Genomic DNA, 23,437 nt, shown 5'->3' on the forward strand with positions numbered 1-23,437 from the left:
GCTATGTTTTCCTCACGTTCAGTTGCTTAAACATTGCTTTAATCCAAAACAACTTTCGTTTTTCTACCTAATTAATACAGAGAGATGTTTAGATTAATCTGAGCGATTTTAATATCTCACCCGTTGGCAGCGCAGCACAAAGCATTCTGGGAGAGGCTGCCCTCAGGATACATCCCCACTTACTTAGCCGCCGCACTACCTGTTGCTTACTGCAGTTAGTCACTTCCGCAGATGGCGGCTTTCTGCTACCTTGCCGTCTCCGCCGAGGGGAGCTGAGAAGACGTACTCCAGCTGGAAGACGACGCCAAAGGCGGGGTGATTCACCATCTCTTTCAGCTGCAGACGGCTGCGTAGGCCCAGAACCTGACAGCGAGCGCTGGAGCACACAAAGACAAGGCGAGGAGTCAGACTGGTCACAGCGGCGCCCGCTTCTCCGTGGCGCTCCTGCTCGGACCCATTATTCACATTCCCTGGTGGTTTTTTTTCTACCTAACACTACTGTTCATGTACAACCAGTCACTTTCATACAGTTCGGCCCAACTTTGGGAGTCCCTCAGAGAAGACGATTATGTGGGGTTATACAGCTTAGTATTTAGGACAGCAGTGAAACCCAGGTGGTACTTCAGTGACACATTTATAGCAAGGCTCTCCTTCAGTCCAATGATACAGGGGCACATTCGGCCACCGGGCCGTTGGCCGAGGTTTTCCTGCCCACTTAGACACAAAGTGACAAGTGTTACCACGGAGCCGGGCAAATGCTCTGCGCAACAACCACCTAATTACTACCCACGCAGTGCTATTCATGAGACCACTCTCAAACACGGTAATGGTAATGGGATGAGAGCAAGGATATACATCCACCCATTCTAGAATTATCAAATGAATGCAGAATAGTTGTGTGGGGACAACAGAATGGAGCGCAGCCTAATTGTTCAATTCGATAAGGATGTTTAGTCTTTATCGTGGGACTGCAAGTGAGAAATGCGCAAAGTATTATCACCGTTAGGCACTTTTCTGGTACCCTGTCATTACTGTCAGATCTGCCTTTTACAGTCACGGTGACTATCATTCAAAGCAACAATTACCTTGACAGTCACTTGGCTGACAAAGGCACCAAACTTAGGCCTGATGTCGATGCAGTAGACTAGATGACTAATGGTATGTTAGATTTGTGTCAGTTCATGTGTTGTTTAAAAGTGTACATCAAGCTACCTCGTGTAGGTGTTAATCATAACTGAAAACCAAAAAAAAAGTCATTTTAAATGTATGCAAGTAATTTAAAGCACAAACTGCCTCATTTGCAGCTAATAGCATTATCCCGAGGCAGCTGGCTGGATTCTTGGCATTCCCTGGCTCTGTGAGTAAGGAGGGTGAGATGGTGGGGCTCAGAGGAGGGCAGGGAAGATCAAGCGCACCTGGAGCTGCCGAGGGACCCTCGCGGAAGGCTCCCCGTCTGCTGGAGGCCCTTGGAGGCAAGGGGCTCGGGTTCCAGCACCACCACCTGCGGTCGGCTCAGGAAGCCCCAGCCGCTGTGCACCCCCACGTGCAGCCGCCGCTCCTGGATAGTTATGTCCTTCCCGTCTGGGCCACAGCCCCTCTGGACATAGAGACAAGCCCACACTGTCGGACCAAACAGACACAAACCAACCAACCTCAAGCTAGTCACACATTTTCTCCGTGTCAAGATGCACTTTCACACTATGATGCGACTAACACTTTTAATGCGAATTGCAGATGAGTATTGGGGTGACAATAAACTTGTTAGGCTAACATTTCAAAACATCGGATACGTGCATCAGCAGACGTATCTCCTAAAGGAGTGTACAGCAGGTGCTCTAAGAAGCTTGCAATTCAGAATCCAGGGCAGTGTTTGCTTAGGTTTAGCAGGAAACACACTGCGAATAAGATCATTCACATGTTCTGTCAGGGCTAGATATACACACAGGACACTTACATTCCATTTTTGTTTAGAGTGATACAAATCATTTTGGCAAAACAAGGAAACGTGACTATTACATTCTGCAATGTCAGCTGATGCAAAGGGTAGGAAATAAGGTTTAAAAAGAGTGGTGGGGTGATGAAAGAAATAAATATTGCATATTTTGTTACATATACCGGTATGATTGATGTGTCATAAAGCATATTTACCAAGATCCATGTTAATCGCAATTGAATTACTGTTATGCTGAGTCATGGAGACAATAACAAAAAATAAACAAACAATGGGAAACATGCAAAACAACACAGTGATTTTCAGTTTCGTTTGCTATAGCCTTGGCTTGAAGATGAACACCCCACGGCCAATCACGTACCTGTGGCTTGCCGGTGACAAGCCGGGCGGCTTAAATGGGACGCCACACCCAAAGACAAAACAGAAAAAAACGTCCCCCCTCATTCAATCCCTCCATAGCATTAATCAAGGTGACCTCATCTCAAAGAACGCAATTCACAAGAATGAAAATAGAGCCACAGCCCAGCTTGGGTGCACCTCACCCTTCCCGCCTGTTGAAAACTTAATATATTGTATTACTTGGTATAATGTGTATCGAGATGAGATTACTGGGTAACAGCTGAGAGGGAAGAGCATCTGCAGGGTGTTCAGCTCTCTGCTGCAGCCCAGCATGACTGTGGTCGGGACAGACCCAGCACACGCAGAAGAGAATGCAGACCACCCTTCTGGTCGTCTTGCAGTGTGCAAAATTACTTGAATGAGGAAAGGTCCTCTGCCTGTAATCAGACGTCACGCTAAAAACATTAAAAGTCCCCCACGTCCTTCTTTTACATTTGCTGAGGACTGCCGTCATCAGAGATTTGTTTCTCCAAACTAAAATATGAATATTTTACAGCTAAGAGGCTTAAGGGGAACAATGATCTCACCCGTAGTTATATTACACTCCATTTTCGAGCATAAAACCAACAATGAGTTATGCACAGAGACCAGAAGCCTCAGTGACGGTGTATTTCATGCCATTTCCGTGCTAGGAAGCTCCTGTCTCCTGGCGCTATGCATCGCTGGATGGTCTCCATCTTAAACTACAGGCATCCCATAATGTATAGCAGCAGACAGCATCCACATCACATTCTTTTAGAAATAAAAACTAAAAATACATAGTGCCTGTCGTAAATTGAGGCAATTATGAATAAAGCCCTTAAAGAATATGATTTAGCCACAAAGTTGACATTAAAGGCTCATTAATACTAAATTTCAGAAAAACAGAGAAGGAAAAGTTATATGAATAATTGGGAATCAGACACAAGTCTAGTGAATTACACAAATGAACATATATCCATCCATAAATTCACCCACTTTTAAACATAAGTAAATTTCAGTATCGCATGCATAAAAAAAAAACAACAACAAAACCACTGGTGTCACTCATATTTTAGCGCAACTGCCCAGTAACAAGCTAATTAAGAAAATGGAAACGAAAGCACTGATAAGAACCTGCACAGCAAAAAGACTGATGATATAATGGAAATGGCTTAAAATACCCTGATTTGACTGTTCCCATTTTATTCTTATGAATACAAAACGACCCAAGTAAGAGCCAGGAGGGTGCCTTCAGGTGCGGCTAAGCTGAGTATTATGAATTACCGCAGGCAGAACGCCGCCTGGCAATCTACTGGGTACCAGTTCCCTCTCAGGAGAGGCCGGCTGTTACGTAAAGCACCCTTCAGTGAGGAAAGTAACCTAGATAGCTTCAAAGATATATAACTGCAGAAAAAAATTTAAAAAGGGATTAAGCTGATTAAGTCACTTTTGACAAAACTATCAGATTAATGGCCAACAGAGCTCTTTCCAGCATTGTTCTGGGAGATACGTCCTTCAAAGACAATACAAAACTATAAGAATATCCCATAAGTTACCATGTAGCCACCAATTTGTATTATAGTTGAGAAGTGAGTTTAGTTTAGAAACTTTAATATATAAATATACAGATGTAAAAATTTGAGCTGTTAGCACTAGCGGTGTCATTTTACACATCTACACCTACATCACCACCTACCTCATCACCATGAGCTTTTATAATTTAATTTGTACCTAAAAAAAACTGGAAAACTTAATTCATATTAGAGAATGTCCAGGCTACTCAGGAAGATACAAGACAAGAAAAGCTGGAACATCATTTGGGCTAAATTTGGAAATAATAGCCATTACCCATGAAAAGCTGCAGGAGAAAGATTATGGTATTCAGTTTCACAAAATGAAAGGGATTTTTAAAGCAGAATAAAATTGGCTTCTCAAGGTTATTTCTTTGTGTTGAGGAGCCACCGATGAGCTGGGAGGACGGGCGCATTTGATAGGTTGCTGGAGCCTGGAATTCAGTCACATTATTGCGGTACGAAACGGGATTCTGTAATCAGACTGACGTGCAGAGTACAGGGCTGCTTTGGCGACAGATTCCAAATTGCATTTGCAGATCGCGTTGCGACAGACGGGAACGTCGGAATTCCTGTGCGAGGCCTCTCTCTGATTACGAAGGACGCCCATCCAAGCAGACAGCACCTGCGTAAACGCGGCTCTGGATGTGCGTATATCACTCACTGGAGGAAAACAGCAGCTGCTGTGCTGCAGCAGAGGGTCAAACGGCTACTCCGAGACTCAAGGACCCGAACGAAAACACACAGACTGCCTACATACACGGACAGAGCAGCGAGGAGACAGATCCCCGTAGCTCCTTTTCATTTCGGCTGCTGTCACAGACATGCAGTTATACACCCTAACGGGGCAGCAAACAGCATGAAGATTAAGGAACCACACACTCAAATTGCTAACCCTGTTTAGTCGCTTCTCTCATTTATTTATTTATTTTTATTTTCCTCATTTTTATTCTCAATGTAAAGCCTCTAATGTATGAAAGGTGCTATATAAAGATTATTATTATATATTTACAATCAAATGAATTAATACACAGGAAGAAGCACTTTGTGAAAACAGAAGAAAATATTCGGTCATTCACTTCCCATAACCGCTTGTCCTAGGTAAGGTCACGAAGATGCGAACAATGGCTGCAAGGCAGGGAATAACCCTTAACTGCAGCTTAGATTAAAACACGCAACATGTAAATATACTCTGCATAATAGCAGACTGAAGTAAGTAAGAAAAAAATTAAGTAAAATGGCAAAATATGTTGACATTTTAAACTGCAGTGCATTATAATCCGCTTGAGGAATAAACCCGCCCATGGCTGATGACTGTGGAAGGATCCGGACCTTCTCCATTGCAATGTGTGATGATATATTTAAACTAAAAAGGTGGAGTTAGCAGTTCTCACATTTGTTCGTCAGACATGCCCAGGGACATTCTTCCTTTCTGCCCGTGGGGGGGGGGGGTGACATTAGCGAGCTGTCGGCGGCCCGTGGTGAGGTGACTCATCCATGGTGGCGCGACACAAAGAGGCGTGATCATTAGGGGGGGGGGGGGGATGCGATCATTAGGGGGGGGGGGGGGGGGGGGGGGGGGGTTGATCATTAGCACTTCTGTCCCATCCTCCCACTTCTCAGCTCCTTAACAGATTTTAACTAACAACGCCTCTTTGTCAAAAATGGGGGGGGGGGCTAGCGAAACCATAAGCCAAAATACTGGACAAAGAAGCGACCTTGTAAATGGATGGGTTCTGGTCCTGGGTCTGCACCGAGGCCAAAGATCATCAGCCTCACTGAATTCACAGCCATCGCCTAACTCTTACAATGTTATAAAATGTTATCATTATTATGATCATGACGACAATGGCAAGTATGATTAAGATCATGTTCTATTATCAATTGAAACTCACTTTAATCTAATCTGCACAATTAATGCTTTTAACTGAATTTATTTTTCTATCTTAGAGGTACATCTGCTAGAAGGAGTTATACAAGTTCCATCCATCCATCCTCCACCCGCTAATGCAATACAGTGTCATGGGAGGGGGGGTTTGGGGGTGGACTCCATCCCACATGTCATTAACGTCAGACTATGATCATCAGCTTATATGATATATGTAGGCTATTTGTTATAGACTCAGACTTGTCAGTTTCAATCTGCAGAAGGCTCAACCAACCACCCACCAAAAAAAGAGGATCATTTGCAGAATGTGGCTCTGCTCAACTGATCTTACACATTTTAAAGACAAAGCTGAATGAACACAAACACATAACAGACCTGACCTGCCCACTTCCTTCTTAACCACAAGTAAACGAACAACCTGTCATCTTTTTCATGTTCTGAATGTTTAAGGGCAATTCTAAGCAGAATTAAGATTTAAGCAGAAATGGAGCATTCAAAATAATGGCTTGAATTATATCTTGACAATTATCAATATTGTTTGGTATGGGGGGGAAAAAACATCATAATAAAACATTTTTCGTGTCAACCAGCCTTAGCTGCATGATACACATTTTATAGCATGCCTTGCTAAGTACAGTAATTTCCATCCATCCACCCACCCACCCATTTATCTATCCATCCATCCATCCATCTTGTCTGGGGTCAGGTTGCGAGGCAGCAATCTATGAAGGCAACCCGAATTCACTTCCTTTTATGAATGATCTTCAGACCAAGATTTTAAATGGGATCTCCATTTGACTGATAACCATCCTCTGATATTTTGTAACTATATCCTGTATTATAAAACAAATTACTTCTCAAGCGCAATAAAACTCTGTTCCAGTTCAAGTTTATTTGGCTGCAGGCAAAAACAACAGACTAGATTGATTGCCTTGTATTTCTTGTGCTTAATTATTGTAACACAGAGAAATAAACCGTCATCCATCCATTTATCTATTTATCAGTGGGATGAGATGCTTCTCCACTACAAGGCCTCACACTCACATGCAGCCACACAGTCAAGGCAATTTAGCAAAACCATTTCGCTTAAATGCATGTTTTTAGACTGCTGGAGGAAACTGGAGCACCTCGAAGAATTGGCAAACAAATATATATATGCGATGTGTTGAACTTTTCATAGAATCACTCTGCTGCAGATACTATCACGGCAGGAAGCTGCCAAACAGGGTGGAAGACAGACATAGACTTTGGATGCATGGATACATTCTGCATTCAGTACCAGCTCTACCAAAGGCTGCTGTATGTTCACAGATTAATTGCACAATGCTGCCTGCAATCATTTTTGATACTTATTCTCACAGTAATCATAGAAACATCCTAGACTAAAGAAAAACTTATGGTGGCAATAAAAATTCTGGCAAATCCTTCAGGATCTGACAACGCGGTTATCTATATAATCGGTGTACTAATTACGTACAGAAAAAGTAGATCTCTGTATGCAAACGAAAATCTCCATTGCAAAGTAGTATTTTAAAGAAGCTATGTGTGATTGCCTGATTAGCAATTTCATTTGTTCACCATCAATAACTGCATAAAGAAACTTCTGTATAGTAACATTGTGCCTTTGAAGATGACTTCAGAGAATTCAGGCAGCGAGAGCTGGACTAGGTCAGACAAGTTTTTCCTAGCACTGTTGGGAGGCCCCCCCGGCCAGTCCACTCAAACAGAGCCATTTAAAAGCATGAAAAGCAATTTATGTCATTCCTTAGGCCTTTGTCCCCTTAGTCTTAGGACGGAACACACAGAAACTGTAAAGTCGTCTCCATATACATTCCCAGAGTTAAAAAACAGCCAACGTCCTGCTTTTTTAAAAGGGCCTCCTGGAGAAATAATTGCAGGTCCCTTGCAGTGCCGAGCATAACATCATATATCAGGTGAGTCAGAGGGAAAACACAGACAATAAAGACTATACAGCGAAAAGTGAGGCGCGATCTGACTCACGCTGCACTAATCTCTGCAGGGTCCTGGAGTTTTTGTACCTGAAATGATGACAGTTCAGGTCCCGCCGCCAGCGGCACCGATCGCAGCTGTGCACCATCAACCTCAGACAAGCGATAACGGCTTGAATGGTTTATGTATCACGACAGAAAGTGAAACGCTTCCAGAAAAAAAGCTAAAATGAATCAAGACAGTATATATCAAAACGGCAAACCATTTGCATTAACGACACCAGGCACATTACTAATATGATATTATTAACTGCAAATTTTAATTCACTGATGACTGATTTCTTAATGACAGAAACAAGGCTGCATCTCCCCCCCCCCCCCATATAAGAGCTGACCTTTAACCTTTTGACAGACAGCAGGTTTCACTCTAATAAAAGGCTGTCAAGTGTCACCTGTTCATCAATAATGATTTTGGTCCTTGTTTGTGATACACTTGTTTTATGTTTTCATGTGTGAGCTTCCCTCCATACACACCACAAGCACTTGTAGGTGGGGCCAGTGAGCTATCTGGGCACTTTTATCTCAGGACCCGGTACCATGACCAGGGCACCAACGACCATCCTCTGTCCAGTCACTTTCAGGTCAAAAAATAGGTCAAAACATTTTTACTGTTATAAATGTTTTTACATTTAACAACTGAAAACGATAAAAATTACCATAGTTTATATTTTAGCAATCTATTTGAGTACAATAACTATTTTTCTGCATTTTTGAGCAGATATTTTCTGAAAAACAAGCCTGATTTCTAATGTTTTTCCAAACTGCGAAATGAATAAACCGGTACTTGTGAACTGTCTAAAGAGATGTGGAAGAACCAGACATTATCGTTATCTTCTCTCTTTCTCTGCCTCACATGCTCTCTCCTTTTCTCTCTCTCTCCCTTTCTCTGACTCTCTCTCTCTCTCTCCTTTTCTCTCTCTCACACACACACACACACACACAAACTCTCTCTGTCTTTTCGGGTCTCACTTACCAAAGAGAGGGAAAAGCGAGGATTTCACACCTGGGGAGTGAAAGAATCTGCCCATAAAAAGCTCCAGCAGTACGATCACGCCTCCAAAGGTCACATGCTCTCAGCAGGTCTAATTAATATTACCCTGTTGTATTCAAAGCTGCATTTTTTTTTATCACTTTCATAGAGAGGATGTGTGTCAACTAAAGGATTGGAGAGGGGTCAAATCTGGCTGATCCTACGAAAATGTTCATAACCTCCACCGAGCACAGATACACATCACCAATGGGCTGGGCTTTCTCTGCCTTGGTTCATCCTGGGAACTGGGAACTTGGGTATGATACACAGTACAGACAGCATGCAGCTGCCCTGTCATAGGCTGCCCTGTCATAGGCTGCCCTGTCATAGGCTGCCCTGTCATGCTGCACTTCTGAGCCACAGCAAAAATGACTTAAAGAGGCCCAGCAAAGAGATCCCTAAATCCAAATACATTCCATTAATCACAATATGCTACTATCCTTGAAGGACAACAATTCATGCCAGAGAAAGCAGTGGGTGGGGGGAGGGGGGGGGGTAGATGTGGTCAAGCACAAGAGCATTTAAGGTTATGTAAAATGAGGTAAGGGAGACAGCTACTCCTCAGTATTTTTTTATTTCCTTGGACTGTAAAAGACTGGGGGTGGTGAGGGATTTCCACAGCTGCTACTGGGCCGGCTCTTCCCCAGTCCTACTCCAGAGTTCTGGCCTTTCACACACAGGCCCACAAGGACACTTACACAACATGTTCCTAATCTGTTTACATTTATGTAAATGCTAACAACACGCTAAAACGTCAGCAGTAGAAACCACAAGGTACTGCTTTGGTCCTTAAGTTCCATCGACAATTACAAAATCTAATTCCAATAGTTCCAAGTTGAACCTAATAAATCTTCAGTGAGCACATGGACAATGTAACTAATCCCATCCTGCTCTGATCCCATTCTGAACAGCAAATTATGCAACAGGGAGGTGTATAATTGGCAATGTGAACGCATAAACGACGACCCGATCTCAGAGACGCGGCAAAGCCCATGGCACAAAGGCCTTGATAAAAACAATCGGAGGCCTGAAGTAGCTAATTGACTGTCTCAGCACACACTGCTCTGGCTCCCGGGGAGGATTCATGGCACCGCTCTGAAAGGGCACGCAGCAGAGTATTAAAAACAAGGCAGAGAGGCAAATGCTATTCGGGATGGCCATATCGATTCCCATCCTTTCCATGGCTGAGCATCTCTCGAATCTCCTAAGATGAATAGGATCCGCACGGCTGTACAGATAATTGCAGATGCAGATGCACCTTTAGTTGAACGGCTATGTCCTTCAGGAAAGGATTTCTGAAGTGATGGACCATGAAAAACCAACAGCAGGTCTGATGAAAAACATAGCCACCAGAAACCTAACAATGAGATACAAAGAATCAATCACTGTACACAGAATATTACTTTGCTATTTCATTCAACCATCCATAGTCTATAATGGCGGTAGTGAGGGGTGAGGTGGGACTGGGTCAGTCCCAGAAGCACAGAAGACAGACCATGGGAAACTGGATAGGATGCCACTGCATGGCAGGACACCTGTCATTGGACTGTGTGAGGAAACCAGACCACCTGTGGAAAAGCTGAGTGACACCAGAAGAGGATGCAAACACCACAGACACGGACCACAGACTAGTTCATTTTTTGCGAAACCACTCATGGCTTTGAGATAAGCCCTACCTGGTTAAGGCGATCCATGTTGAGCAGCAGTAGAAGATCTTCCTCAAACTTCTCCAGGGATGGATACAGCGAGATGGACAGCTTGTCTAGATAGCAGATGAGGCTCTTCAACAACCGGGGCTTCTGTAGAAGATCAGCTGAAATCCAGAGAAGGGCAAAGCATTCGCGTCACTCCAGAAAAAGTCACCCCGACAAATCAAGAAATGAATGCTGCATTTTTTATATATATATATATATATATATATATATATATATATATATATATATATATATATATATATATATATATATAAAACCAATATTTTATTTCTCATTCTGATACGCATTCATTTTCTTCTAATAAAGATAACCCATGCTTTTATACAGCTTCCAGTACGGGGTCACAATACATTAAAAATAAATAAAAACAAATTTTATTTCAATTTCTGAAAACACAAATGTGCAACAATTTGTAAAACACTGCCTGATGTTAATACATTACACATATTAACAAGGCCAAGCCACAGTCTAATGCGAACACACTGTTTATCACAGGGATATTTAAAAAAATATTTTAAGGTTCCTCTCTAAGAGACTACATTAATGGTGCAAGTCAGTCATTAAGGATTTAGGATAAACCTTCCATATATGCTGAGCATATAAGAGGAAGAGTTCATGCGGCATCTGAATGAGGAGCATTTTGTTTTTCAGTAAAACTTCTGGCCGGTTCCCTGTCTTTTTCAGAAGATATTTCTCTGTTCTGCTCAAACCACCATCAACAACAAGGGGCTGCAGGAACGTAAGTTACGCATCTCGCTCAGGTCCCACGGAAGCGAGGGTGACTTTGGGCACTTCTGGCTTGTGTCAGCCAATTTAAGGTGCCTGGCTTCTCCCTGCTGCCCCTCCTGATGGACTGAAAAAAACAATAAAGGGGGCTTTGCGTTTTACACCGAGGGTTTAATCTCCCTGACAAATTTAGTGCCCTACAGACAGCCCCCACTGAGCCACTGTGACATGCCCAATGGCTATGGACTGCTGCACCTTGTAAAATCTATTGATCAATTGTTTAACACTCTTCAAAGATAAACATAAGGTCAAGAAAAAAATATTATTGGCTTTGACTTGTGGCAAAATTTTTAAATATGCTATTTCTTTGTAGCGACTAAATCAGTGCTTGTCATCTCTGTAATTATTTCAATAATCAGCCGAGCTGATTTTCTATCAGACTATTCACCCAGATAAACACTAACACAGTGTGAATACACACTTCATATTCTGAAACATTTCAAAACATCAAAACCATTAATTAGATGAAATTCATTTGGTGGAAAAGCAAATGAATTGCAACTTGGTCTCTCAAGCCTACACCCGTTGAGACAATGACTCAGTTCACATATGAGAAGAGCGTCCTGTACTCCCAAGGCCACCGTGGGGCATGACAGTCAGTCACCCCTGTGTCCCACATCCAGAAAAATAATATATTCAGGACACTGCTTATTGTGACCCAATGCATATAAATTTGCCATTCAATTAGATGAATGCTAAATGAATACGTTTAATTAATTATTCATGTTTCAGATAAAAACACTTGATTGATAATCAATGTTGTTTTTGTGTGCTATAACACAAATAGCAATTATATATAATTACACCACAGGTACATCACGGTGTTACTGGTAAAACAATCAAAATAAGAATGCAGACTGAAGAAAACCCAGTGAATGAAACGTAAAATAGTACACAGAGCTACTACACTCACACTGCATCACAGACAAACTGGAAGCCCCCACTTCAATAACAGTACGAAAATGCTAATGAGTTATTTTAAAGTACATTTTTCCCCACGAAGCAGTAGAACTGTCAACACATCGTTATCTACACACTCAGTTAAACACTCCAGGACAGCGAGACTGATTTTATCCTGGACTTAATTCGACTATTACAGTGACAACTCCCCAAAAAGCTTTATATGGCAAAAGAGAACATTCATCTTCCTTTAAACTCAAGATGGCAGGCAGTAAATACCTTGACATTTTGTTCCAGTGGTGGAACAAGTTACCTATCCACATCTGGTCATCGCAGTTGCTCTCAACCTTCAATTAATCCCTGAAAGCATCACTGGCATGTGCATACGTTTGGCAACACTCAATGCTCTCGTATTTTGCACTTGTCTAGTAGGAACTTGCGGGGTTTTGATTTGAACAGCTTTTATGGTGTTTTGTAACATGTTGTTTTGTAACATGTTGTTTAGCTCTGGTTTCAATGTGAACTTGTTGTTGCTGGGCCCTCACTGGATCCTCGAACCTAAACTGCCACTTGACAGCCATATGCTATTGATCTGCCTTCGTTTTTGGACAAAAGTGTGGGCTAAATAAACATATGTGAATGTGTACATGCAAATAATTTGCCTGTAAAACAGAAGTACCCAGTTATAAGATCGCCTTTATTACAGGGCTGTATAGTTCACACACATTGCTCAGGATTTTGGTAAAATGAGACATATCAGAGCCCCAAAACTCCATACGCAGAATTTCAGAGTGTAGTCAAAAATTGTAATTATTTCCTAACAAGCATTAAGGGTGAATTCATGCATCCACAATGCTAAGACGACAATTATTTTCTTCCAAAGTTTCCTTCCATAAAAGGAAACTGCTCATGATCCACCCACCAAGTAAGAAAAAAAGAAAAACGTTAGTTTTATTGCACATAAAATATTCAAATAGATGCTAGCAGACTATGAAAATGTTTTACTTTAATAAAAATACTCAGATCTACACACAATTATAGTTTCTCTCCTCCTGCCTTCTGTCTGAGTAAATGAAAGCATTTTTTAATGGTTGTCTAAACATTTTTAAATGTATAGCAACAGCTTATTATCTATAGGCTCCTGAGACAGTGCTGTTCTTAAGTCCCTGTTAGAACACACGAGGCCGGGCCCAAGAGGCATTTAAGGAACCATAAAAAAGTGCGACACAGTAAACTTGTCACCAACAACAGAGCAGCAACAGGACCCTCACCGCTGCTGTCAGTGGAGCTTACGAGCCCTGGGATGGGCTCGGAGCCGGACACCAGCAGGTTCTGGGGCAGGAGGGCCGTGACCAGCTCCAGCGGGGGGTGTGGCTGCAGGCCGCAGTGCAGGCAGGCGCCGTCCATGGGCAGCATCAGCTGGTTTTCTGATAGAAACAGCAACAGAGGAGTCTGGCTCACGCTGCCACAGGGTTCGAGGCACATTACCCCGGATCAAAATGAAGAAACTGAAGCAATAAGTGCAATAAAACCATATAGAAATCCATCCATCTTCCATAACCATCCATGCAGTTCAGTGATCCTTCAGCTTATCCTGGGAAGTAGAGGACACCCCCCCCCCCCCCCCCAAGTCAAATTCCAGTGCACTGCATCCCACCATCGTGCCAATAATAACAACATACATTAACGATAACATGTCAATATTAAGCACATTATGAAACGCCTAGAATATATATCACATGTGACATAAAAGTGACACAGGCAACAAAATATCACTCTTCTTAGTAACCGGCAATAACCTGTCGCTATGATAAAAATACTCCATTCGTGCTGACAGGAAAAGAGGTCACAAGAAAGCAGGTGGTAGAATTTACTGCTAAGTGTTGCAAATATTTTAATCCATATGAACACAGCAATAAGGGAATTGTAAAGAAAATGAAAAAAAATCTTTTATCAATGACTGCAACGGTTAAAAGAAATAGTGTGTAATGGTCTCACTTCAACACAACTAACAATACAGAAAGTAACCCGGTTTTCAGAAATGAGGGTAACTACATGGATGAAAAACATCGGCCGGGTTTTGACTTAAAGACAAGCCTGCCGTTAAACACGCCTTAAGTTATTACACAAGACCGCAACCTCGTTTCCACATCAAAAGTAACCTCCTTGAACTCCTGTCACTATGCCAAATGATCAAGTCGTAGCACCATTCAACAAACGTATCAGGGGTGTGTCAACAATGACCACTGATCACTAAATTCTAAAATAACACCAGTCCTGTTGTCATCATATTATAATGGTCTCTGCCGATGCCATCAGACACCACCAGTCAGACTGGGCGTTGTGTCTGCATTTGATCCCCCTGACAAACACTCCCCTCCTCTCCCCACACATCTCTGCTCTCTCTTCTGCTCTCAGCTGGAGGATAAAGCAGGTGTGAGGGAGCAAAGGGCAGGCAAAGGAAGATGCTGACCCATATTCACAGCCCGAATCTGTGCTGAGCAGCAGGAATGAAACATGCCGCTCACAGACAGTGCCAGGGATCGAGGTCACGCTTTGAAGTGACAGAGACGAGAGGCTCTGTCAGTGTGGAGCCGTAAGTCACATCATTATCACACGGTCCCTTAGCAGCATCATTCTGAGGATGACAGGAACATTTTTTTTAATTTCTCATCAAAGTCAAGTGCTTGCAAGTGGGATGATGAACCACAACACGTGATCCAGTGGAAACATGACAAAATAAGAACAATCCTTATGGTTTTTTAATAACTGTGATGAAAATGTAGACATATACAAGAGGCCAAAATCGTTGAAATGCTTCCAAGACATATAATCCACCATATAATCCACCCAGGATTTACCCCAGCCTTATGCCATGTGCGGCCTGGGGTAGAATAGTCCCCCTTCCCAGCAACCCTGACCATGATAAGTGGTTAGAGGATGGATGGATGGATGGATGGATGGATGACACTTGTGCAGAAGTTTCAGACTGATTAGAATACAGAATGAAAGTGAGATTTATCTCAATGCTTTCTTGGACGCTACTCAAACAGGGTCTTATTGTTGGATTAATATTTTGTCTTGTTTGTAAATATAGCCTCTTTTCTGCAATTGCCAGCTTGACATTTGAAGCATGCCGAAAGCTCAAAAAACGAAGTATCTTATCGGATGATTAGATAGTTTTACTGTTCTTCTCCCTGCTTTTAAAATATTCCAAATCAATAACAGCACTCTAGCTAAAGTGGAAATGTTACACTGTCAGACTGATAGCTAGCCATGTTTTACTGATAACTCCATAAACAGAAAAACACGGTATTGTAACCCATTCCAGCATAATGCAGTCAACAGAAACCCTTATTCTCTCAGGCCCAGAAACATGAAAATCCAAGATGGACTATAACGATACCACTCACCTACACAAAGCCATTAGAGGGACATGCTAGATGGATGTGTGGGATGATTTGAGGGAAGAAATGATGAACGGCAGAAAAAGATAACTTCCTCGTTTAGGACCCCAACCTCGAGCTCAATGGCCAGTCCACTGCGGCAAGAGCATCAGTGAAAGTACAGCACATTAGGCACACCCTAATCACCTTACTCTTCCTATCTGTTCCTCTCTTTCCTCCCTCTCCCTCCGGAAGCCCAACAGACTGGCAAATGTACCGGACAGGAATCCAGCTACCTCCCCTCCCTAATAGTGATCACCGATATGCATGTCCAGCTGGCCGTTGTGGAAGAAAGACTCAAAGCGAAGTTTTCGAGCGAAAAGGCAAATGACAAGGCAGAATAGCCAGGCACAATAATCTGTATCCTTCTAACTCACAGAAATGGTTCAGTAAAACTATTCCATCAAATTAGGGGAAAATGTCAGAGGCTAATAGTCTATGAATCAGTGCGAAAACTGTAGTCCTCTTAACCTGCAGCATTCCTGTACTTCATTAAACTTCTATGGCAGTAAGCTTAACAGAGAGGTTAATTGGAGTCACCCCTGAGTGCTTAGAAAAGAGTGAAAGGCGTTAAACTCTCACAGGGACGACTGTCATGGATTCATTGCAGGGAGGGGAAAAATCTGGCAAAGATGCTCCCTGTTTCCAGCCGTTTCTCACTCCAGTGTCAAAGTTGGCAGAATTCCATCATATCTGGTGGCCACGTACCTTGGTCCTCTAGAGCCTCAGGCTACAGAAGTCTGTCTAAACGTTGTCAAAGTCTGGACCGAACCGCAAGTTAATCCGGACCTAGCTGATAATGCACCTTATGAATCAATATGGTTAACATACGAAGGCTTAATGTGGTCTGAAGTACAAAAATACAGTGTAGTAGCACCAAATTTCTAATAAAAAAAAATTCTGTTATTGATATATATTGATGTCTACAATGAAAGTTAATGTCAGTTCATCGAAGTTCATGAAATGTCGTTTTGCTATTGAAAATTGTTCAGGACCTCTGACTCTAAACAAAAATCTGACTTTTGATCGAGAAGTCAGAGATCCCCTGCTAAAATTAACAGTGGGCACAGGACACTTATGGTGAATGCAATCCTTTGTACATCTTTTCAAATGGTGAGTTTGTGCAATGTGACTTTGTAATATGACTCCACTGTGGGTGTGGCTATGCTATTTTTAAAGTTTGCAAAGTTGATGCAGAGTTAATTTTGTTCACCACCAGCATAAATAAGATAGAATATTTCTTATTACACGCTTTGAGAAACTCATCTTCAGGATGGCAAACACATTGATGGGGCAGAGAAAACAGAGGATGGAATGGGAGGGGATGGAATGGGAGGGGATGGGATGGGAGGGGATGGGATGGGATTTTTTTGGCACCTGTGTGGTATGGATCACACACAATTGTATCTCTAAAGTAAATGAGCAAACGGCAAGAAGTACACCATTGCTTTCAGACTCCCACATCCACATGGCACAAACTTCCCTTTACAATCTCACCCCTCGAAACATCCGCAGCCTTCCGCATTTTAGAAATGCCCTTGAAAAGAGACGGATGCCACCTGGACACTTCTACAGTTTTTCTGATCTAAGAGCCAACACTTCACATGCTTGTTCCTGTATTAATGTTTTCAATCCCATTGAGAACCCACTGTCCTGATTCCTGGAGATTCCACTGCTCTTTGAGACTGTGAAAATTAAAAAGTCCTCCAGCTGATGCCAAAGTGCTCACAGGAGTTTTAGGAACCTTTGACATTCTGTCCCCAGGGCAGAAAAAGAAAAATAAATTAAGCAGTATTTGGTGCAAATTACTTGCTAAGGTAAAAAGCACTGAATAACATGTAATTACCAAATTTCAGCAGCATACCCCTTCAGTCTGTGTATGAGCAGGTGAGGGTCTGTGTGGTTTTTTGCACTGGCATGGTAACTCCCCTGCCCCCGCGGATTATTACCCCTGATCAAAGGCGCACAGCTGGTCCTGGTTGTGCTACATTAGTAAAAAAGAGTTAGACATAAGTAGGTACTTAAGCAGGAAGGAACTTGTCCATCCGCATACATGCTTCTATGTTAAGTTTGATGATGACAGTTTCTGAAGTTTATGCAGTTTTTATTGCCCGTTTCCATTTCAGTGAGCAGTTTTTAAAGGAGAAATATGCATATGTATGTTTCATTTTTAGATAATAAAATGTGTCTGGTTTAGAACCCTGCAGTTACTCCTGTGAAAAATCAAAACTCCATCACCACAGCCTATTATTCAATTATACCCTGTAGTCCAAATAAAAAAGAAACCATTTTTATCTGCATAAACTGGTATGACATTTGCATGTTCTCTCTGTGTTCAGGTGGGTTTCCAGTATCCTCCCACAGAAACCATGAACGAGCGTCACTACACTGCCCTTTGTGTTTGACTGTGTGAGTCTCACACTCACAAGCAAACATGTCCGAGATGGACAGTTCAGATCCATTAACAACCGTTTCCTAACATCAGATCTATAATTTGAAAACCATATTATATTTGGACGTACTGCAAGAAAATCACTAGATAACAATTAACGTTCTTCTTGTGTGCAATGTCAGAAAACAATCATGCAGTTCTGTGTATGTTTCAGTGCTTGCCTTTCTTATAAGAAGTAAATGCTCCTAAACACTTCCAAGTCAGGGCAACTACCTTTCTTCTAGAAACGGAGATGTTATAAACGCAGCCAAAAATTTTATTTTGAATTTTGGTATGAATACGAGTAAAATTTGAACCTGATATCTGGGCATCAATGAGCTCATGCAGTGACGTCAGACTTCCACACAATGGATGCAGTACAATGAATCTATTTCACTCTATTATGCAAAAACACTGTTCTGGGCAGTATCGTGAGGTGTACATATTCATTCTCTATTCTTTATAGATTTTATGCTTGACACAGGGCATCCTATATGTCATAATCATGCTTTGACTGAAGAACTGTGGTTAGATTCTGTATTATTGGAAAGTTTGTGATGGCAAACACCCCTATGATGCATGAATCACTCAAGGACGCTTTGAGATATTTCTCAAAAAATACCAGACAGCACAAAAAACCCCCCACGCCGGGAAAGACAGACAAGGCTCCATCCTCCCTGCTCTGCCAAACGCAACCGAGTGCAGTGCCTGGAGTGTGAGCACCGACTTCATCTGGCCAATCTTCCCCAGACGGCAGGAGCTGTACTCTCCCCTTTGCTGTGAATGTTAAATAAGGATTAAAAGTCATTTTTTCCAAACCCCTGACCCCTTCTGAAGTCTTTGGCAGCCGCCTTGGCTTAGGAAGGCTCTCCTACACACCTCCTCAGAGGCAGACACTTGTTCTGAAAAAACGGACCGTTATGAAAAATGGTGGCGTGTCACACCACGATCGCATTACTCGTGATGCACCTGATACGCCCATAAATATCTGCAGTCTTCTCTTTCACCCCACGTATCGGTATGGACCTTGATCCTGCACCCAGAAATCAAGCATGATGCTCTTCAACCCGGCGTGGCCAATTATTTTTCAAATTAACAGAATGTCACTTCACTAGGGAGAACTTTGCATTCACGGGCTGACATTTTTTTCCTTCTTTTTACCTTTAAAAACAAACTATAATAATTCAGACATAACGGAGCCACTTGTGGGGAGCGCTGAATGAGCCACTCCTCCTGCCCACTGTGGCGCCGCAGTGCCGTCAAAGCAGCTGGAGCCTCATCATACTGCTAATGGATTAGGTCACAGACTCTCCATGTTTTATGGTGTTTCCAGGCATGACAATACATCTTTCAGGTAGTGAATTACAAATAATTCTATGCATAAATGAACATCACCCATAAATTCTGGCAATTAAATAAAATGACTTTAAAATAGTTTAATAAAAACAAGTGATAGAAAGAGAAAGATTCCAAGCCACTTACAACTTCTCTTCTAATGATATTGTAAAGAACTTCTCATAATAAGCAGAGATGGAACAAAAACAGGAAGTAACTCACTTTCGACAGGTTCGTGCAAAGAAGGGTGAAGCAGGGCCCTCGGGCTTCCGTGGTACAGACACAGCCTTCAAAAGGGGCAGAAGAAAGACAGAAGAGCACAGTCTTCATCAATATCTCTCATTTCACCTCATTGCTTCCATCCAACATGAATGGCCCGACCTGAAGGCAGCAAATCACATGCTGCAGTCACACATCCGCCGAGCAGGTGGGGGGGGGGGGGGGGGGGGGGGGGGTTCAGCAAGTGGAGAAAAAGCAAAATGCTAATAAAGCTACACAGTACAACTGGGACGTGGAGCACGTGACCTAAAATTCTACTCACCTTCTCGGCTCCTTGGAGTCAACGGCTTCCGCTGGGTCTGCTTTTGCGGAAAAGAGGCGCAAAATTCCGAATCCACAGCCCAGGGCGTGGTGGGAACCATCGGCCTGATCGGTCACGGCCACCACTTCCACGACAGCCACTACGCTGGGGAGCCGGAGGGAGGTGTGGAAGTACAGCACCTGAAAGGGGCAAAAGGGCAGTCGGGCGCACCTTTTATAGGGTATATATGGCAGCTGCTATTCATTTGTTTGTTTGTTTGTTTGTTATATCAATAATCAGGTAAACGACCGATTAATATGAACAAGCCATTTCACACATATTCAACAAGTCACATCACAAGGACCACAATAGTCTGTTGGGTTCAAATCATCAAAAAGTTGCTCTAAAAAACTACTCTATCGCTGCAAATAAAGTGCCGTCTTCCTTTCACCATACTGCCAAGTAATCAAGAAGGAAAATTAAAGAGTATCAATTAAAATTATCGGGTAACAGTGACAGCTATAAATTATACCCATTTTGTGATGGGAGGGGGGCAGCGTATAGCTCATTGGACTAAGCCTCTGTGCCTGCGGTCATAAGGTCACCAGCTCAAGCCCAGCCTCAGCATGTCTGCAGGTCCTTGAGCGAGGCCCTTAACCCCCAGCTCCCTGAGTGCCGCTATGGGTGGCTGCCCTTCACAGCCAGCTTGTTGGCAAGTTGAGGGAGGCATTTCCCCACAGAGATCAATAAAGTATTAATTATTAATCCAATTCTGAATTACTAAAATTATAACTTATGCGCATTGAAGAATTTTCAGTCCATGGTCTATGACTGACATAACTCGGAGCCAAACAAAATTTGAGGGGGGCTGTCTGATTTCTGGGAGGGCCAGTGCCACCCCAGCCCTACTGACTCCACTACAGGTCTTAATTTTATAACCAACTCATTCCACAATAGCTAGGCCAGGTTGTCACTCCCCCGTATTGGGTGCTGCAGGATGTGCACACTTTCATTCCACGACAAATCACTTCAATTAGCTGTGGCAATCAAGCGTTATTTCAATAACTGAACTAATGTAACCCTCTATCAATATTGAACTTTATTGAGCTTTAAAAAGCCTGTGTACCCCCCCAAACAATAAAAGCTGCGGGTACTGCTTTCTACTCATTTATGTGCAGTTTTTTTATTTAAAAGTTTTTAATGAGCTATTCAGAGAGAAATATGAATAATGACCCCTATATATACTTTTACATGGAGGATGCAGAGTCTCCACTCAGCAATATTTTGTGTAAGAATAGCAGCAAACACATTCCAGCAGGGGGTTCGTTGACTCACGATGTGTGGGAGCCAAGCTTCCAAAAGTCCGCGGAAAGGCCATTTGTCAAGACTTATAAAATTAATAAAATCTACTGGAGTGACAGAAGCAATAACACATAAAAACAAGAAATTCTGGGCCACTTTCTCCACAGAACATTTCATACGGGGAGCAATTTTACAGAAGGTCTACCCTCCAGATCTAAATCACCTTTACAAACAGGGTTCTAAAAAGAGGTTGATAAAAAGGGTGTTAGAAGCGTTGACATTCTGAAACACCTCAAATTACAAAGTAATTGACAGTTACATTGCTAGCTTTCAAACGTGATTATATAAACTATTTTATATCTATATTTGATCTGTGGAAGGACAAATAAGGGGTTCTATAACAATCTGCATGTTATATGTCTAAATCTCTGTATACAATGTTACATTTTTGCTATGTCAAAATACTATGTTTGCCTCATTATTCATGCTACCATTGTAAATACAGAATAATCATGTAATATCACACTGCAACACCGCACCAAGGAATCTGTGGAATTAAAGTAGCATCTTGATAAAACCCAGAACAACAAAATGTCCTCCACTGAACTTAATACAGATAGTTATCTTCAGATCTAGGGTTGGCACAGTTTTGGGGGTCAGTTTCTACACTTGATGAAAGGTGTTTAAATATCCGTGTATCGCAACACCAGAGATTATCCTAAAAAAAACCTAAAAACAACCAACACAAACCCAGGTCTTCCACTAAGAAATCTTTTTTTGTTTAATTTTTAAACATGTTCCTGTATTCAACTATCATCACCAGAGCGTCAGAAAATGGTGCCAACCAAATTCTGCCAGGAATACATAAGGATCCAAAGAAATACCCCGTGAAGTCTTGCCTGTGTTCACCACAGGAAATGCAGACTTGGGTGCCATTGAGAAAACAGCTTGTACTATAACATTGCCAGGGTTACCATATGGTTCATCTAATGGGTTGATATTTAATTTTGAAGCTACTTCATCAACAAATCATTAACTGGGTGTCACAAGGGTAAATACCCCCCCCCCCCCCCCCAAAAAAAAATAAATAAATTTGCAAAAGGAAAAGAAAGTTAATTGACCAACATTACAACTTCATTATGAGCCACAAGAGATGTGTATGTACATGGTCAGAAGAGGAATTACTCTATGGACTTTCTTTCTGTTGACAAGTGAATTAAACCAGACTAAGGACTTTTACCTCACAATAAAGAAGGGTATTCTTTCACTTTCTATTCATACCCTCACTCTGATGATACAAAGCTTTCAGACAATCAAGTTAACAATAAATAAAAAAGGGAACAGTGCACCATCAACTGATAAAATAGTTTTGCATATGTTAGCCAAAGGCCTCCAGTGTTGCCATTTTAAAGCCACATTATCATCTGAAATCACCCGTTTCCCTAAACAAATTTTTCCAAAATGCAATTAAACTATCAGGCTGGTTCATTTACATGAAATGGTCACAAAGGCCGGCTTCCCTTCTGCCAGCTACTTTTGGCACCAGAGTAGAGTTGTCAACCATCCCATATTTTACAGAATCATCCTGAATTGAAGAATAAAATGCTGTGTGCTGTTTTGAACCAATACATGATACGATTTGTCCTGTAATTTCCTATCCAGACCGAAAGACAGTTTAATACAGACCAGAGAATCAATGCCATAGAGCCCTTAACACCTTGCTAAAACTTGAACGCAAGGTTCCGCTATTTGTGTTCGTCTGTCTGTCTGTCAAAGTCTGATGAAAAATGCAAGGGCTGTCATCCTCCCCACTTAGCTTATAAAAGAAAGAAGCCTTGTGTACCAAGTGGCCAGCCATTACCCAGAATCCTTTTACAAGAGGCTGGTCAGTTCCCACCTTGGGTTTTTCAAGGTATTGCTGACTGCTCGTCGTTGTGGAAAATGCATCATTAATGCAAGAGACATTAGTCAAGTATTTGGCACGCCTGGTTTTCAAGATGCCAGAACCCGATCATCTGGCCAGGCAATCCTAAGAGTTCAATTACAAAAGAGGAAATGTAGCAATATATAGGAGCTGATTGGCCATCGGAAGCACTGACACGATTCCCGGTGGGACGATGTCACCGCTGGGCTGGCTGAGCCACTTTGCACACCCTTCCAAATTCCCATCAATAAATGTAGATGCTTGTAGTA

The 23,437-nt window shown here is 42.2% G+C and overlaps 1 protein-coding gene across 4 annotated transcripts in view; it reads right to left on the minus strand.

The window, feature by feature from the left end:
- nphp4 (nephronophthisis 4) overlaps window positions 1–23,437 on the minus strand; it is a 120,316-nt gene that overhangs the window by 68,118 nt on the left and 28,761 nt on the right. For all 4 annotated transcript variants that reach the window (XR_002836002.2, XM_072713381.1, XM_072713380.1 and 1 more), the window contains exons 4-9: window positions 19,964–20,142; window positions 19,645–19,709; window positions 13,482–13,637; window positions 10,486–10,622; window positions 1,416–1,597; window positions 250–376 (exon numbers count right to left, since the gene is read on the minus strand). Coding sequence is in view for 3 of the 4 variants with exons in the window: in XM_072713381.1 (XP_072569482.1) it covers window positions 250–376; window positions 1,416–1,597; window positions 10,486–10,622; window positions 13,482–13,637; window positions 19,645–19,709; window positions 19,964–20,142 (846 nt within the window). In the remaining variant the exon portion in view is untranslated. The remainder of the gene's footprint in view (window positions 1–249; window positions 377–1,415; window positions 1,598–10,485; window positions 10,623–13,481; window positions 13,638–19,644; window positions 19,710–19,963; window positions 20,143–23,437) is intronic.

Source organism: Paramormyrops kingsleyae, chromosome 6, assembly GCF_048594095.1.
Source record: "Paramormyrops kingsleyae isolate MSU_618 chromosome 6, PKINGS_0.4, whole genome shotgun sequence".
In the NCBI taxonomy this organism is placed as follows: Eukaryota; Metazoa; Chordata; class Actinopteri; order Osteoglossiformes; family Mormyridae; genus Paramormyrops; species Paramormyrops kingsleyae.